This window comes from Amblyomma americanum, unplaced genomic scaffold (genome assembly GCF_052857255.1).
Source record: "Amblyomma americanum isolate KBUSLIRL-KWMA unplaced genomic scaffold, ASM5285725v1 scaffold_12, whole genome shotgun sequence".
Taxonomy (NCBI): Eukaryota; Metazoa; Arthropoda; class Arachnida; order Ixodida; family Ixodidae; genus Amblyomma; species Amblyomma americanum.
In genome coordinates this window covers 528,719-545,540 of record NW_027526484.1, presented here as the reverse complement: position 1 = coordinate 545,540, position 16,822 = coordinate 528,719, and the positions used below count along the sequence as shown (strand labels likewise).

At 46.7% G+C, this 16,822-nt stretch overlaps 1 protein-coding gene across 1 annotated transcript in view; it reads right to left on the bottom strand.

Annotated features, from left to right (window-relative positions):
- The window catches only part of LOC144111902 (nose resistant to fluoxetine protein 6-like), a 122,489-nt gene that overhangs the window by 12,765 nt on the left and 92,902 nt on the right, over nt 1-16,822 (bottom strand). The window contains exon 12 of the mRNA XM_077644940.1: nt 2,964-3,084. Coding sequence (XP_077501066.1) covers nt 2,964-3,084 — 121 coding nt within the window. The remainder of the gene's footprint in view (nt 1-2,963; nt 3,085-16,822) is intronic.

The window sequence follows — 16,822 nt, the reverse complement described above, 5'->3', positions numbered from 1 at the left end:
GCACAGACACACGCGGCGATGGCAATGCGACTGAAGCGCAGGATCATTTTCGTCTTTCGCACGAATGTGCGTCTTCTTCTTTGCAGATGCAAACAAAGAAACCGAAGACTGCCTTGTACTACGCTGCTTATCTTCTTTACATTCATTTTGTGCTTTGTGTGCGTGTGATGGTTGAAATAAAATCTCGATATGAATTGGTTGTTGCTGGCTCGTCTAACACTTTTCGCAGATCACGGCATGCGCTTCCCATCTTCCGGACGAATACCGTGCATGCGTGAGTAATTAACAAATGCAGAGTGCTACATCTTGCTAGCTCAGTGAAAAAGCTCTTGTAACCTTAAGCCCAGTGTAATGAGCGGTAAACCTAAACTTAAGTGGTGTGTCTCCCAGACAGGGCTCCAACTGTTGGTTGTCAGGGTATATTTTATTTTAATTTCAGGGACTTGGAAGACATATGTAGTGACTACCTTTATGTTATATGTATTCGTGGAGTCTGTTTTCATGCTGGAACGTGAGCAAGCGCCATAAACTATATGTGGTCAATCTAAAGAGGTTTTCCTTCTTAGTGGCCGTGAGCCAAACTTGTTTTAGTGCTCTGGCTTCAGAGGCCTAAATCACGTATGCAGCTTGCATACTGAACTTACCGCATGCCAGAGGGACTAGTTTTCAGTAAGAAGGGTTCTAAAGACAGGCTCTCCTAAAAAAACCTAGGTACTAATGTACCTTGGTTCACCAACAGTTCACCTACCTAGGTTCATGTACGTAGGTTCACCTGTTCACCAACGCATCATATAGCCTTACCTGTATTGAAGCTTCTCTATACGCTGTTTCATCGATATACAGGCGGCGCTGTAAAGCACAAACTTGACGTGATTCATTCAGGCCCAATTTCTGAAAATTATGGTAGCTGATAAAGGTGGTGCGTTATTCGCCTGACATTAAGCTGCTAAGTTGCTGGGTGTTAAGGGTGGTCAGAACAAAGACCAGCATGTTCTCGAGCGATGAGCTGACGCCGGATAATCAAATCAATGCGCGTTTATTTTTATCATACGCGGAGCGCCATAACGACCACCGACAATAGAGGTGTCCTTTATCGAGAGGACAGAACACCCCAAAGCGGCCGGACAAACTACCAAGTGATAGTGAAGTTACCGTTCGAAAGTTTCTTCCGCGGGAAACTGCAGAAATGGGTGGCTCCGATGATCAGGAGTGCTAAGGCAAATTGCTGATCTCGGGTTATAAAAAAAAATAAGCATGCACGAAGAGCTCGCCTTCACAGTGTGAGGCATTCTAGTACTCTCTATTGAGAGTACCCCACTGGGCTCAACACAAATCAACTGTGTTCCAATAGTGCCTGTTTGTGGGCTGATTGGTCAACACTGACAAATTCACTGTAATAATAGTGCAGGGAACAAGAAAGGGCGAACACGCAACGGATGCAAGCGCAGCGCTCACAGTTTGTGTTTTCTGTCTTGGTCCCGGTGTGACGGCTACTAACGGCCGGTCGAACTGGCATACATTGAGCTCTGTGCGGGAGTCGCCTCCTTCCTGCAATTTCTCTGATTAATTCCCTTCTTTGCCACAAAAGTGCGTTTCGAGAGGGATAGAGGAACAACGCGCTGGAATGCGGGCATGACGTGCTGACGATGAGGACTCTGGCGTCCGTTTCAGGGAGGCCAAGAAGTCGCAGCTATTCTCCGACTTCCTGAAAAAAGGACCCGAGCTGAATGTGGAGGCCGAACATGAACAGTGGGGAACATGAGCGAGGTATACGTAGTTATCAGAGGCCGATCCAGCCTCGCCTGTCGGGAGACGACAATCCACCGTGCGAAGATTGGTCGAGAATTCTGCCCCCGTCAACGTACGCAAGTCGCCGCAGGTCAACCGTCATAACCGTCACCATCTGCGCTGCCAAGTGATGACAACCACCATGCCCGGGTCCAGCGCAGTGGCACCCAGACGCCTTTTCAACTCCTTCATGTGAGCGGGGATATCCAGTTCCAGATTAAATTTGTCTGCCCTATGCCGTACGTGGTTCCTGCTCTTCATCCCGAAAGGAGTCGTATAATGGGGCATCACACTAGAGCTGATTTGTCTGAAAATGCTGTTCAGTCTGAAATGAACACCTTGGCTGCGGCGATGTCTCCGTCTCTGCCGTGCTGGTGTCAGATGCTGAGACAAGCCCGTAATGTTTTTCATGTTAGCGGCTGTGTGTCTCGCCGCCCAACCATCGTGGCCGAGATCTGCCTGTAGCGAGAACCGTCGTCTACACAGTGGATGAAATGGAGGTAAGCTAGCCTATCATCGGCCACAACATACGTTGCACTCACATCGCTGTGACTTGTACGGCGAATAGCCTGCGTCAGAACGAGGAGGTGAGCAGAGAATTACGGCAGAGGAAGTGAACACGACTAATGCCTAGAACGACACTATCCACAAAGCCGAAATGCCACCCATTTATTGATCAGTTCTGCGACAACTTCAAGGCGACATTCAGACCTGCAGCTGTCGTCTGCATAAATCGGTTACTTTTTTCCCCGCAAACTTGTCATAGTGTTACATCCTAGTGTCATGAGCAGCTAACGTAGCTATTACACTTCCACATGTAGCACAGAAAGCAGACTCACGCGCGACACTTTTCTTCCTTTTCAATTTGGCATATTAGAACTCACGTGCGCTGGTTTTGAAACAGCTACTCGCCGGGCTCCTTCAGGTTCACTTGGGCATCGTGCAGCAACTAGGCGGTAAAAACGAACTGCGGTAGCGCAACAGTGACTCAGCACCGAATACCCAATGCAACTTTTTGTAATGATGTTCCAGGGCCTATCGCATGAAGCAAGCAAAGTACCAGAATATCATTTTAGCGCCTTTTGTTTTGCATAATGTTAGAAGACCAGAAACTCACCCATCAGGTTGCCACAACTCTGAGCGTGTATTAAGAGAGAACTCAGTAACTTGCTCACCAGAGATATCTTTCTTGTCGTGAACCTCAAAACGAGGAAAAATGTTATGCACCCCGTGAAGTAGCACACAGCGTGGTAGAACGGGTAGAAGTAGTAGTAGTAACCAGTTTCCAAGAAGGTCCTGAAAGAGGTCAAAGACACTGAGCATTCTGTAACAGTGTGAGGTACCAGAGCTCAGTAGAAAAAAGAAACTAAGTTCAGTTAAAATCTGTTAATTATATCGCTGAGATGCAAGAGTTTATGGCTTTAAGTTGTTGTGAAAGGCTCAAAAAAGCGCCCATGAGTACCGCTGCAAACTCTGGTTCGGTGGTAACGGCATGCTGTCGTACTCAGGATACCGGAACATCATCCAGTGGTGCCACCTGGCGGTGGTCAAGATCGCTGTCATAAAACAGGCTACTCCAGCCAATACTGCAGTACAGTGTGCGATGCTAGCTTCAAAGCCAACAATAAAACATTTTTGCAGGAAGTGCGGCGAAACCCATTCCCAAAATACAACGCTTAGTCTTTTTGTTTACTGCAGCTCCTCACCTGTCAGGAATAGCAAGACGCCGACTCCTGCTTCCTATTTTTAACACGATAGTGTTTAAGGGCCCGTTCGTCGGAGAAACGGCCGTAATTGGTGCTGGTGTGTCGAGAAAATCGCGATTGGTCGAGAATGTCCTGACGTCAAAACCACTTGCCCTCGCACAGGTAATTCAAACCAAGACCTACTGAACTAGAGACACTTGGCACTGCTCCAGCGCGCACCTTCTAGTTCATGCCTTTGGCCGCTAGGGAAGGGCAGCTACGGGCGTCGTGGCGCTAGAATTAACCTGTTGAGCAAGATGGTGTCGGTTATTTTACTTCAAGGATATAATAGCTTTGTCATTTGTCTATGTTTTGAGTATTCATCATTCATTCATTGCCTTAGCAAAGCTGCCGGAAAGTCTCACGCATGCATGCGCGCAAACAAAATATTCACCGCTAGGATTTAAAGAAATGTCATATTTGCATTGTTCATTACTAGGTTTCTATATAAGACAAGACAAATGCACAAGGAGGCAGTAAGAGGAGAGCAATTATTTGTGAAAAGCAGACGATGATGATGATCATGACAAACAAACAGGTCAATCGAGCGCCCTCAACGGCCAAAAAGTTAACGAAAGTTGGCGCACGCAGTCCCATAGGACCCCGCCAAGTGTGCAGGTCTCTAGTTCAGTAGGTCTTGATTCAAACACCCCCAACAATCACATATAACGCATTGTTGAAGTCACTACGCTGTTCCTGATTTGTCTACACAGTCGTGACGTCATTCCAGCACCACTATGTAGTTCCCCTAAAGACAAGCAATTGCGTTGAAAACAAAATGGCTGATCCGGGATACAAGCTGCTGCCCCTTGGGTCGTGAGTCGGGCGGGCCACCCCTCGACCAGTGAGAAAAGTTCACTCGACTTCATTAAAGCGAGGCTCTATGTGGCTTGTGGTAAATAAATAAATAGTAAAAATAATAAAACGAGGGAAATAAAAAAGATAAGTGTCATTGCCTGAGATGCTGTGTGCACACAGGACAATAGGCCGCTGAAAGTACCCATCAACTTTGTCCCTTTTTTATATTGCTCTCTTCTGTTTGTATTTTCGTCAAAGCACTCATATTTTACTTCCTTGTTCTGGGTAGGCCGGACTCCTTTCAAGTAAAAAAAACTCAACCACTTTTCAACAGTTTTCCTCTTTTCCCGCCAACCATCTTTTCGCGCATGGAATGATTTTAGCCTTCATTCTAAGCAAATTTAGACAAACATATCCTCCTTTCGAGTTTCGTCTTTGGATGAGCCAAGATAGTAACACCCTATATCACGCAAAAACGAAAATAGAAAGGAAACTTTTTGATGCGTACAAGATTAGGACAGCCAGAAAAAAATTGTGTCAGCGCTGATTCCGTTGATCTTTTCAGCAGCGAATTTGATTGTCCTGGTGTAGTCTGGTGATTACTTGACAAGGGTGAGCTTTTGAATTTTGCTTGCGGTGTTTTCTGTCGTAATGTAACTCTATATTTCGCTAACAGTTTGATGTTTCAGTACGAAGTCGAGCTCTTTGCCTATCAATTGAATAAGTTGTGAGCACGACCTTCGTCTGTTTAATTCTTCCTTCTCTGTTTTCGCTTCGTGTTAACCATTCCAGCATGGTTCATTGCCAGAGAACAACCGACTAGAACCGGTTTTACAGCGAGAGCTTCAAGAGGTTAGCTCAAGCTAAGTAGGTGTTAAGTGTTATAAAGTCAGCCAGCGCATCAGCTTCACAAGCGTAACGCGGTCTAGCCGGCGGTAGCAGTGGGGCGGACCCCTAACAAAGCAAAATAAGAGGTACAACGGAAGTCGTGTAATGCACCAGCATCACACACGAAACGTGGTCTAACCGGCGGTACCACTGGAGAGCGCCTCAGGCCAAGCACATTAAGAGGTACAACGGCAGTCGTGTAATGCATCAGCATCACACAAGTAACGCGTTCTAGCCGGCGGTAGCAGTGGCGAGGACCTCGCGCAAAGCAGAATAAGTTAAGAGGCACATGACAAGGCGTGTAATGCACCAACATCACGCAGGTAACGCGGTCTAACCGGCGGTAGCAGTCAAGGGGACCTCACGCCGAGCACATTATGAGGTACAACGGCTGTCTTGTAATGCATCAGCATCAGACAAGTAACGCGATCTATTCGGCCGTAGCAGTAGAGAGGACCTCAAGCCAAGCACATTAAGTTCGGAGGCACAATGGATGCCTTGCAATGAACCAGAATCACACACCTCAAGCCATCTAGTTGGCGGTGGCAGTGGAGAGTGACTTAAGCGAAGCACAACAACTTAACAGGGACAACGGAAGTCGTGATATGAATCAACATCCCACACGTACGCGATCTAGTCCGTGGTGCAGTGACGAGGACCTCAAGGCAGGCACAATAAGTTATGAGGTACAAGTGATGTCGTGTAATGCATCATCATCGTATGCGTAGGGCGATGTAGACGACGGTAGCAGGGGAGAGGACCTCAAGCCAGTCAGAATAAGCTAAGAGGTACAAAGGAAGTCGTGCAATCCACCAGAATCACACACGTAACGAGGTCCAACCGGTGGTAGCAGTGGAGAGGACCTCAAGCCAAGCACAATTAGTTGAGAGGTACAACGGAAGTTGTGTAATACACCAGTATCAGACACGTAACGTGGTCTAGACGCCGATAGCAGTGAGGAGGTCCTCAAGCTAAGCATAGTAAGTTAGGAGGTACAACAAAAGTCTTGTAATGCATCAACATCACACATGTAACGCGGTGTAACCGGCGGAAGCTGTCAAGGGGACCTCATTCCAAGCACAATAAGAGGTCCAACGGCAGTCGTGTAATGCATCATCATTTACCGCGTAACGCGATCTAGTCGGCCGTAGCAGTGGAGAGGACCTCAAGCCAAGCACAGTAAGTTGGGGGTACAACGGAAGTCTTGTAATGGATCAGAATCACAATCGTAACGCGACCTACTTGGCGGTAGCAATGAAGACGATCTCAAGCCAGGCACAGCAAGTCAAGAGGTACAATGGGAGTCGTGTAATGCATCAGCATCCCACGCGTAACGCGATCAAGTCGGCCGGAGCAGTGGAGAGGACCGCACGTTAAGCAGAATGAGTTAAGAGTTACAACAGAAGTCGTGTAATGCATCAACAACAAACACGTAACGCGATATAGTCGGCGGTAGCAGTGGAGAGGACCTCAAACCCAGCGCAGTAAGTTAGGAGGTCCAACGGCATTCGAGTAATGCATCAGCATTTCACGCGTAACGCAATCTAGACGGCCGTAGCATTGAAGAGGACCTCAAGCAAAGCACAGTAAGTTTGAGGTAGAACGGAAGTCTTGCAATGCATCAGCATCACACGCTAACGGGATATAGCCGGTGATAGCAATGGAGAGGACCGCTAGCTAAGCAGAATAAGTTAAGAGGTACTACGGAAGTCGTATTATGCACACATATCACACACGTAACGCGATCTGTTCGGCGCAAGCAGTGGAGAGGACCTCAAGCCAAGCACAATAAGTTAAGTGTTACAACGGAAGTCGTGTAATGCATCAACATCAGACAGTTAACGCGGTCTAACCGGCTGTAGCAGTCAAGAGGACCTCACGTCAAGCACAATAACTAGAGGTACAACGGAAGTGTTGTAGTGAATCAGCATCACACGCGTAACGCGACCTAGTAGGCGCTAGCGATGAAGAGGATCTCAAGCCATGCACAGTAAGTTAAGAGGTACAATGGAAGTCGTCTAATGCATAAGCATTACACGCGTAGCGCCATCTAGTCGGCGGTAGCACTAGAGAGGACCGCAAGTTAAGAAGAATAAGTTGAGGTACAACAGAAGTCGTGTAATGCATCAGAAACACACACGTAACACGGTGTAGCCGGCAGCAGCAGTGTAGAGGACCTCAAGCAAAGCAGGAAAAGTTAAGAGGCACAAAGGAAGTTGTGTAATGCATCAGTATCACTCACGTAACGCGATCTGTACGGCAGTAGCAGCGGAAAGGACCTCATGCTAGGCCCAATAAGTTAAGAGGTAGAACGGAAGTCGTGTAATGCACCAACATCAGACAGGTAACGCTGACTAACCGGCTGTAGCAGTCAAGAGGACCTCATGCCAAGCACAATAAGTAAAGACGTATAATGGGAGTCGCGTAAGGCAGCAGCATTTCACGCATAAGGCTATCTTGTCGGCGGTAGCAGTGCAGAGGACCTCAAGCCATTCACAGTAAGATAGGAAGTACAACCAAAGTCTTGTAATGCATTAGGTTCACACGCGTAACACGATCTAGCCGCTGGCAGCAGTGCAGAGGTCCTCAAGATAAGCACAATAAGAAAAGAGGTACAACTGAAGTCATGTAATGCATGAGTAGCACACACGTAACGCGATCTGTTCGGCGGCAGCAGTGGAGAGGTCATCAAGAAAAGCACAGTAAGTTAGGAGGTACAACGGAAGTCTTGTAATGCATCAGCATCACACTTGTAACGCGATCTAGCTGGCGGTAGCAATGAAGACGATCTCAAGGCAAGCACAGCAAGTCAAGAGGTGCAATAGAAGTCGTGTAACCCATCATCGTTTCACGCGTAACGCGATATAACCGGCGGCAGCAGTAGCGAGGACTTCACGCCAAACTCAATAAGAGGACCAACGGCAGTCGTGTTAGGCATCTGCATCACACACGAAACGCGATCTAGCCGGTGGTAGCAGTGGAGAGTACCTCAGGCCAAGCACAATAAATTAAGAGGTATAACGGAAGTCGTATAATGCATCAGCATCCGACGCGTAACGCGATCAAGTCGGCGGTGTAACATTCGCGGTGCTTGTCGCACTCTCCGTTGTAATCTACAGATAAGATTGCCCCGCTTGCCACGATATATTCATTTCTTTTGCCACTCCCTGATTGGCTGCTTAGCGCTCAAAAAGCGCGTCGCCGAACGAATAAAGGTCATTATCTTCCTGGTGCTGCGTGGGTCGTCTGTTCCTTGGGCCGGTTTTCCTGCCGCCCTCGGCGTCTAGCCGTCGAATACGCAACAGCGGTAGCAGTGGAGAGGATCGCATTTTAAGCAGAATAAGTTATGCGGTACAACGGAAGTCTTGAAATACATCAGCATAACACACGTATCGCGATAAGGTCGGCGGTAGCAGTGGGCAGGACCTCAAGCCAAGCACATTAAGTTAGGAGGTACAACGGAAGTCTTGTGCATCAGCATCACACAGGTAACGTGACGTAGTCGGCTGTTGCATAGAACATATCAAGCCAAGGACAGTAAGTTAAGAGGTACAATGGAACTCGTGTAATGCATGAGCATTACACGCGCAACACGATCTAGTCGGCGGTGGCACTGCAGAGGAGCGCAAGCTAAGTAGAATAAGTTGAGAGGTACAACAGAAGTCGCGTAATGCATCAGCAGCACACACTTAATGCGATGTAGGAGCAGCGGAAAGGACTTTAGGCCAAGCACAATGTGTTAGGAGGTACAACGGAAGTTGTGTAATGCATCAATATCACACACATAGTGCGATGTAGTTGGCTGTAGCAATGAAGAGGAGCTCAAGCCAAGCACAGTAAGAGGCGCAATGAAAGTCGTGTAATGTATCAGCAATTCACGGCTAACGCGATCTTACCGGCGGAAGCAGTCGCGAGGAGCTCACGCCACGCACAATAAGAGGTCCAATGGCGGTGTTGTAATGTATCAGCACCACACACTTAACGTGATCCAGCCGGTGGTGGCAGTGGAGAGTACCTCAAGCCAAGCACGATAAATTAAGAGGCGCAGCAGAAGCCGTGTAATGCATCAGCATCCTAAGCGTAACGCGATCAAGTCGGCTCTAGCACTGGAGACGACCTCATCTTAAGCCGAATTACTTAAGTGGTACAACGGAAGATTTGTAATACATCAGCATCACACACGTAACGCGATAATGTCGGTGGTAGCAGTGGAGAAGCCCTAAATCCAAGCACACCAAGATAAGAGGTACAACGGAAACCGTGCAATGCATCAGTATCACACACGCTACGCAATCTCTTAGGCGACAGCAGTGGAGAAGTCCTCAAGACAACCACAATATGTTAAGGGGTACAATGGAAGTCTTGTAATGCTTCAGCATCACACGCGCAACACGACCTAGTAGGCGGTAGCAATTACGAGGATCTCAAGCCAAGCGCAGTAAGTTAAGCGGTGCAACAGAAGTCGTGTAACGCATCAGCATCCCACGCTTAAAGATATCAAGTCCGCGGTAGCATTAGAGAGGATGCAAGTTAAGCAGAATTAGTTAATTGAGGTCCTCAAGCCAATCACAGTAAGTTAGGAAGTACAACGGAAGTCTTGTAATGCTCTAGCATCCCACGCGTAACGCGACCTAGTAGGGGGTACCAATAAAGAGGATCTAAAGCAAAGCACAGTAAATTAACAGGTACAATAGAAGTCGTGTAATGCATCATAATTACACGCGTAACAAGATCTAGTCGGTGGAGCACTGGAGAGGATCAGAAGTTAAGCAGAATTAGTTAAGAGGTACAACAGAAGTCCTGTAATGCATCAGCAACACATAGGTAACGCTTTGTAGCAGGAGGGGAGAGGACGTCAAGCCAAGCACATTATGTTAACAGGTACAACGGAAGTTCTGTAATGCATAAATATCACACATATAACTCGGCGTAGTCGGTAGTAGCAGTGGAGAGGACTTCAAGCCAAGGACAATAAGTTAGGAGGTACAACGGAAGTCTTGTAATGCATCAGTATCACAAGCGTGACGTGACCTAATAGGCGGTAGCAATAAAGAGGATCTCAAGCCAAGCACAGTTAGTTACGAGGTACAGCGGAAGTTGTGTAATGCGTCAATATCACACACACAATGCGATGCAGACGGCAGTAGCAGTGGAGAGAACCTCAAGACAAGCACAATAAGTCAAGAGGCACAACGGAAGTAGTGTAATGCATCAGTACCACACGTGTAACGCGATCTAGTATGCGATAGCAATGAAGAGGATCTCAAGCCAAGCACAGTAAGTTAAAAGACACAATGAAAGTCGTGTAATGCATCAGAATTTCTCGCTTAACGCTATCTAGTCGGCGGTGGCAGTGGAGAGGACATCAAGCCAACCACAGTAAGTTACGAGGTACAACGGAAGTTGTGTAATGCATCAATATCACACACATAATGCGATGTATTCAGCGGTAACAGTAGACAGGACCTCAAGCGGAGCACAATATGTAAGGAGGTACAACAGAAGTCATGTAATGCATCAGTATCACACGCGCAACGTGACCTAGTAGGCGACAGCAATGAAGAGGATCTCAAGCGAAGCACAGTAAGTTAAGAGGTACAATGTAAGTCGTGTAATGCATCACCATTTCACGCGTAACACAATCTAGTCGGCGGTAGAAGTGGAGAGGACCTCAAGACAAGCACAATAAGTCAAGAGGCACAACGGAAGTGGTGTAATGCATCAGTACCACACGTGTAACGCGATCTAGTATGCGATAGCAATGAAGAGGATCTCAAGCCAAGCACAGTAAGTTAAAAGACACAATGAAAGTCGTGTAATGCATCAGAATTTCTCGCTTAACGCTATCTAGTCGGCGGTGGCAGTGGAGAGGACATCAAGCCAACCACAGTAAGTTACGAGGTACAACGGAAGTTGTGTAGTGCATCAATATCACACACATAATGCGATGCAGTCAGCGGTAGCAGTAGAGAGGACATCGAGCCAAGCACAATATGTTAAGTACAACAGAAGTCGTGTAATGCATCAATATCGCACGCGTAACGTGACATAGTAGGCGACAGCAATGAATAGGATCTCAAGCGAATCACAGTAAGTTAAGAGGTACAATGGAAGCCGTGTAATGCATCACCGCTTCATGCTTAACGCGATCTAGTCGGCGGTTGTAGTGGAGAGGACCTCAAGCCAAGCACAGTTTAGGAGTTACAGCGGAAGTTGCGTATTGAATCAATATCACATACATAATGCGATGTAGTCGGCGGTAGCAGGGAAGGAGACCCCACGTTAAGCACAATAAGTTAAGATTTACAATGGAAGTCGTGTCATGCATCAGCATTTCACGCGTAACGCGATCTAGTCGGTGGTAGCAGTGGAGAGGACCTCAAGACAAGCACAATAAGTTACGAGGCGCATCGGAACTCGTGTAATACATCAATATCCCACACGTAACGCGGTCTGTTCGGCGGTAGCAATGAAGAGGTGCTCACGCCCAGCACTGCAAAGTAGGAGGTACAAAGGAAGTCTTGTAATGAATCAGCATCACACGCGTAACGCGACCTAGTAGGCGTTAGCAAAGAAAGTGATCTCAAGCCAAGCACAGTAAGTTAAGAGGTACAATGGAAGTCGCATAATGCATCAGCATTACACGCGTAACGCGATCAAGTCGGCGGTAACATTGGAGAGGACCGCAAGTTAAGCAGAATAAGTTAAGAGGTTCAACAGAAGTGTAATGCATCAGCAACAAACACATAATGCGATGTAGTCGGCGGTAGCAGTGGAGAGGACCTCAAGCCAAGCACAATAAGTTAAGAGGTAAAACGGAAGTCGTGTAATGCATCAATGTCACACGCGTAACACAGTCTAGTAGGCGGTAGCCATGAGGAGGATCTCAAGCCAAGCACAGTAAGTTAAGGGGACAATGCAAGTCGTGTTATGCATCAGCATTTGACGTGTAAGCGATCTAGTCGGCGGCAGTAGTGGAGAGGACGTCAAGCCAAGCACAGTAAGTTCGGAGGTACAACGGAAGTTGTGTAATGCATCAATATCACACACATAATGCGATGTAGTCCGCGGTAGCAGTGGAGAAGGCCTCAAGCCAAGCACAATAAGTTAAGATCGAAGTAGAACGGAAGTCGTGTATGGATCAGTGTCACACGCGTTACGTAACCTAGTAGGCGGTAGCAATGAAGAGGATCTTAAGCCAAGCACAGTAAGTTACGGGGTACAATGTAAGTCGTGTAATGAATCAGCATTTCACGCGTGACGCGACCTTGTCGACGGTAGTAGTGGAGAGGACCTCAAACCAAGCACAGTAAGTTAGGAGGTACAACGGAAGTTTTTTAATGCATCAATGTCACATTGTAATGCGATATGGTCGTCGGTAAAATTGGAGATGACCTCAAGCCAAGCACAGTGAGCTAGGAGGTACAACCGAAGTCTTGTAACGCATCAGCTTCACACAGGTAACGCAACCTAGTAGGTGGTAGCAATGAAGAGGATCTCAAGCCAAGCACAGTAAGTTAAGAGGTACAATGAAAGTCTTGTAATGCATCAGCATTTCAATCGTAACGCGATCTAGTCGGCGGTAGCAGTGGAGAGGGCCTCAAGACAAGCACAATATATTAAGAGGTACAACAGCAGTCGTGTAAGGCATCAGTATCACACGCGTTACGCGACCTAGTAGGTGGTAGCAATGAAGAGGACCTCAAGCCAAGCACAGTAAGTTCGGAGGTACAACGGAAGTTGAGTAATGCATCAATATCACACACATAATGTGATGTAGTCGGTGGTAGCAGTGGAGAGGACCTCGAGCCAAGCACAATAAGTGAAGAGGTACAACGAATGTTGTGTAATGCATCAGTATCACACACGTAACGCGGTCTGTTGGGCGGTTACAGTGGAAAGGACCTCAAGCCAAGCACAGTAAGTAAGGAGGTACAACGGAACCCAGGCAGCACAGAACAGTCGTCCAATATTGGGAAGTCACTGGCTCAGAACGGCCCTACATAGGTCCATGATTCCCCACATTCGCCCAGGAATGGCGAGGCCATAAAAGAAGGTTATCTACATTAGCCCTCGTTCTCCTTCGTTTTCCAAATGTAGGCCCAGCTGACTTCAGAAACTGGCCACATTGGTCCACGTTCTCCTTTGTCTTCCCAACGTATGCCTAGCCGAATTTAAAATCTGGTTATGTTGCCCCAAATTGACCTCTGTTCTTCCAACTTAGGCCTCGCCGACTTTAAAATCTGGCTACGTTGGCCCAAGTTGACCTCTGTTCATCCAACGTAATCCTGGCTGACTTTAAAATCTGGCTACGTTGGCCCAAGTTAGCCTCTCTTCATCCAACGCAGGCCTGGCCTGCTTCAAAAACTGGCTTCATTGGCCCAAGTTGACCTTTCTTCATGCAACGTAAGCCTGGCCGACTTTAAAATGTGGCTACATTGGCCCAAGTTGACCTTTGTTCATCCCACGTAGGCCTCGCCAATTTTAAAAGCATGCTACAATGGACCACCGAATGAATTTTGTTGCCCCGATACAAATTTGGTCACGCTGTTCTAAGAAAAGTGTTATGACGCACCAATTTATTCATCTCATATTCTATTGCCTGTACCCTGTCGAGAGGGATTAAATGGAGATGTGGTCGTCGCGATGAGTTTATGGCGCTCGCCTGCTGACACGAAAGGTTCAGGTTAGATGCCGGCCGCCGCAGTTGCATTTCGACGGAGGCGAAATGCTATAGAGGCCTGTACGTGTACTGTCCGATGTCAGCGCACGTTAAAGAACCTCGCATATCACTTATCGCAGATCACGCGATAAGTGAAGAATGTGCTAACGCACTTTCAAGACTGCTGAGAGCAGCGGCGTTGAGCGCGCACGCATCGTTCATTCAGAACGCGCTTGAGCAGTTCTACAATAGGCTAGCCCGAGTGGGTAATCACGTATTTTCTTTAATATTTGGGGGCATTCTTTAAATTAGAGAAAAAAAGACCACGTCGAAGATACCTTGCTACAAAAAACCGGATCGGTTCTTTTGTGACCCCCTCTACAACTTAGTGAAACGCACCTCTCCCTTAAGTGAATATTAAGTTTTTCATATTCTTAGCTAATTATTTAAGTGGAATATAAAAAGTTCTGTGATGAGTGCCACACGACGAAAAAAAATTGCGTCGTTCGTTTTACCTAGCTACTCAATTTTTAATATTCTTTTAATATAATGTGAAACACCTTTTTCGACCGATATATGGTGTGATTGAGGTTTTATCGCAAATGAACGACCGCGGACGTGATCACTTGCTGCACATAAACTGCGTGAAGAGACAGGTGACGAGAAAGAAAATAGGTGTAGCTTAGATTTAAAGCAAAAATAGAAAACGCATTACCTTCTGAAGCCGTGAAGCTAACGTGCGTAGCTTTTGTATGGTTGTAAATTGTTTTGGTCATTTTACTGTGCTTTTGACTTTTTGCACCTATGGCTGTTGCGTACGTTTTTGCTTATAAACATCGCCTTCATTTAAAAAGAGCATTGGAAGTTGTTACCAGTCGCAATTGCACTTATTTCTCTTTGCTTTTCCTTTGCTACCTCAAACACGCGTTGGCAGGCCCCATGGCCATTCCTTAGGCCTACCTTTCTACCTTTCTGTGTTGCTTGGGCGTGTCTTATCCTACTTTGCTTGCCTCATGTGTCACACTTGAAACGCTCGAAGAACACATCATGCGCATGTATTTTCAGTTATTGTTTCACATTTTTGTATTTCGTTTGCAGTACTTTTATCTCATCTTGAACCAAAGAGGCTACAGCACACGAGCGCAAACATTACGCTAGTATTTGGGCCTTTTTTGGTGAAATCGATTACGGAGCTCTAAGTTTTTGCCTCAAAAGTTTCCGGCGCCGAACATGAGGCTCGTTCTTGGTTCTTGAATTTCCTTTTGCACTGAGGCAGCAGCCTGACACCTTCGCGTCGTCCTTTACTTCCCTCTCATCGTCTTGTCATCTTCCTATGACGCATCCCCCAAACGTTCAGAAATCCTGCCGCTCGTTTCGCCCCCTCCCCATTCCTTCAAGTCTCATACAGTCGCCTTTTTGCCGACCGAGCCGTTTTCTTGGAAGAGGGCTGGTCCCTCCCGCGCAAAAGCAAAGCGCTGTTTTTCTTTGTGATTTTTTGTACGCATAACCTGTTTTCTCCTCGCGCCCAGCTACAAGCGGCAGCGCGCATTCACCATCTCTGGATTTTCCTCTCGTCACTTTCAGCTGCCGTTTCTCTGGCTACAACAAAATTCTCACGCTCTTCTCCCCCTCTACAAAGACACAGAGAATGAGCCTATCCCCTAGTTGTCTCCTCGTCTCCCTGGTGTAGCGCGATCCATTGCAATGCGGCAGCTTCGACTAGACGTGCTTGGCCTGTGGCTGGCACGGTGGCGAATAACCACACAACAAGTGCGCCGGAAAGCATGTGCAGTACACTCGAGTTGACGCCGTTCGTACTCTGCGCAAGCGAAAATCCTCACCTGGCGCGTTACGACAACTCCGACATAATTAAGTAGCCTGGCCTGCAAGATCCTATTTGTAAGTACCACCTTTCCTTTCATCGTTAAATGCGTTCACAAATGACTGTTTCTGGGTGTAATTGCTGCTTTGTGTATGCGAGTTTTTTTTTCTTGCAGGAAAGTGAAAGCGCCTAAGCGCAAGAACGACTTGTGAGCGACAACTTTTATTGCGAAATTTTTAGCTTGACGTGCGCAAAAGAATGCAACCTCAGTGGTGAGAACTATTTTTCATCTTTCATGGAATGCATTGACCGAACTTAGAGCACCTCTTCAACCAGCGGGGTGGGGTGTCATTGTGGCCCGACACAGGCTGTGTTCGTGAAGACGTTGGTTGTCTATCGTTTGTGAAGATGGGAGTCAGACATGCTCCTTCTTTCACTGCAGCAGGCCAGTCAGAAAATGTGTAACAGCTCGACACTGTTTCTCTTTCTATTGCCCACTTGGAGGTGTACCAGAAAATACTGAATTCCTGGTTCCAGTTGATTTTGCCCACGTTGCCTCTGAATTAAACTCCCATGGACTCTCATAGGAGTTTTGTGTAATTTTGAAGTAAGAGTTCCGTCTCCCATGTCAAATGCACGAAAAGCGACGTAAACTGCTTATTTTTTTTTTCAAAAGAAGAATGCCCTCAGTCCTCGGCATTCAGCGCATTTCGCTAATCTATGCAAGCCGTCTTTGCATGGAATAATTTAGTCCATATAGAAAAAACCTTCGTTAAAAGCTATTTTGACGTTATTTGAGGGGACATGCTACCACCTGTGGCACAACACTACTCGTATAAAACAAAAAACGGCTCGTTATTCAAAGATATGTAAATATGATAATAAAACTAACTTTACGTTAATTTGTATTCAGTGCTAAATTTAACTACTTTGTGAATAATATTATATTTATTTCGGGTTGTGAAACGGCGCATTAAGACTAGAAATCGGTCATTCACTGCATGGCAAGCATGATGAATTCGAATATACATTTTGCAATTAATGTGGCAATAGTTCTTAGCATCATTTGCAAATAATTCTATAGAAATGTTTTGCGAGTATCATCTCGCGCACTGTGCG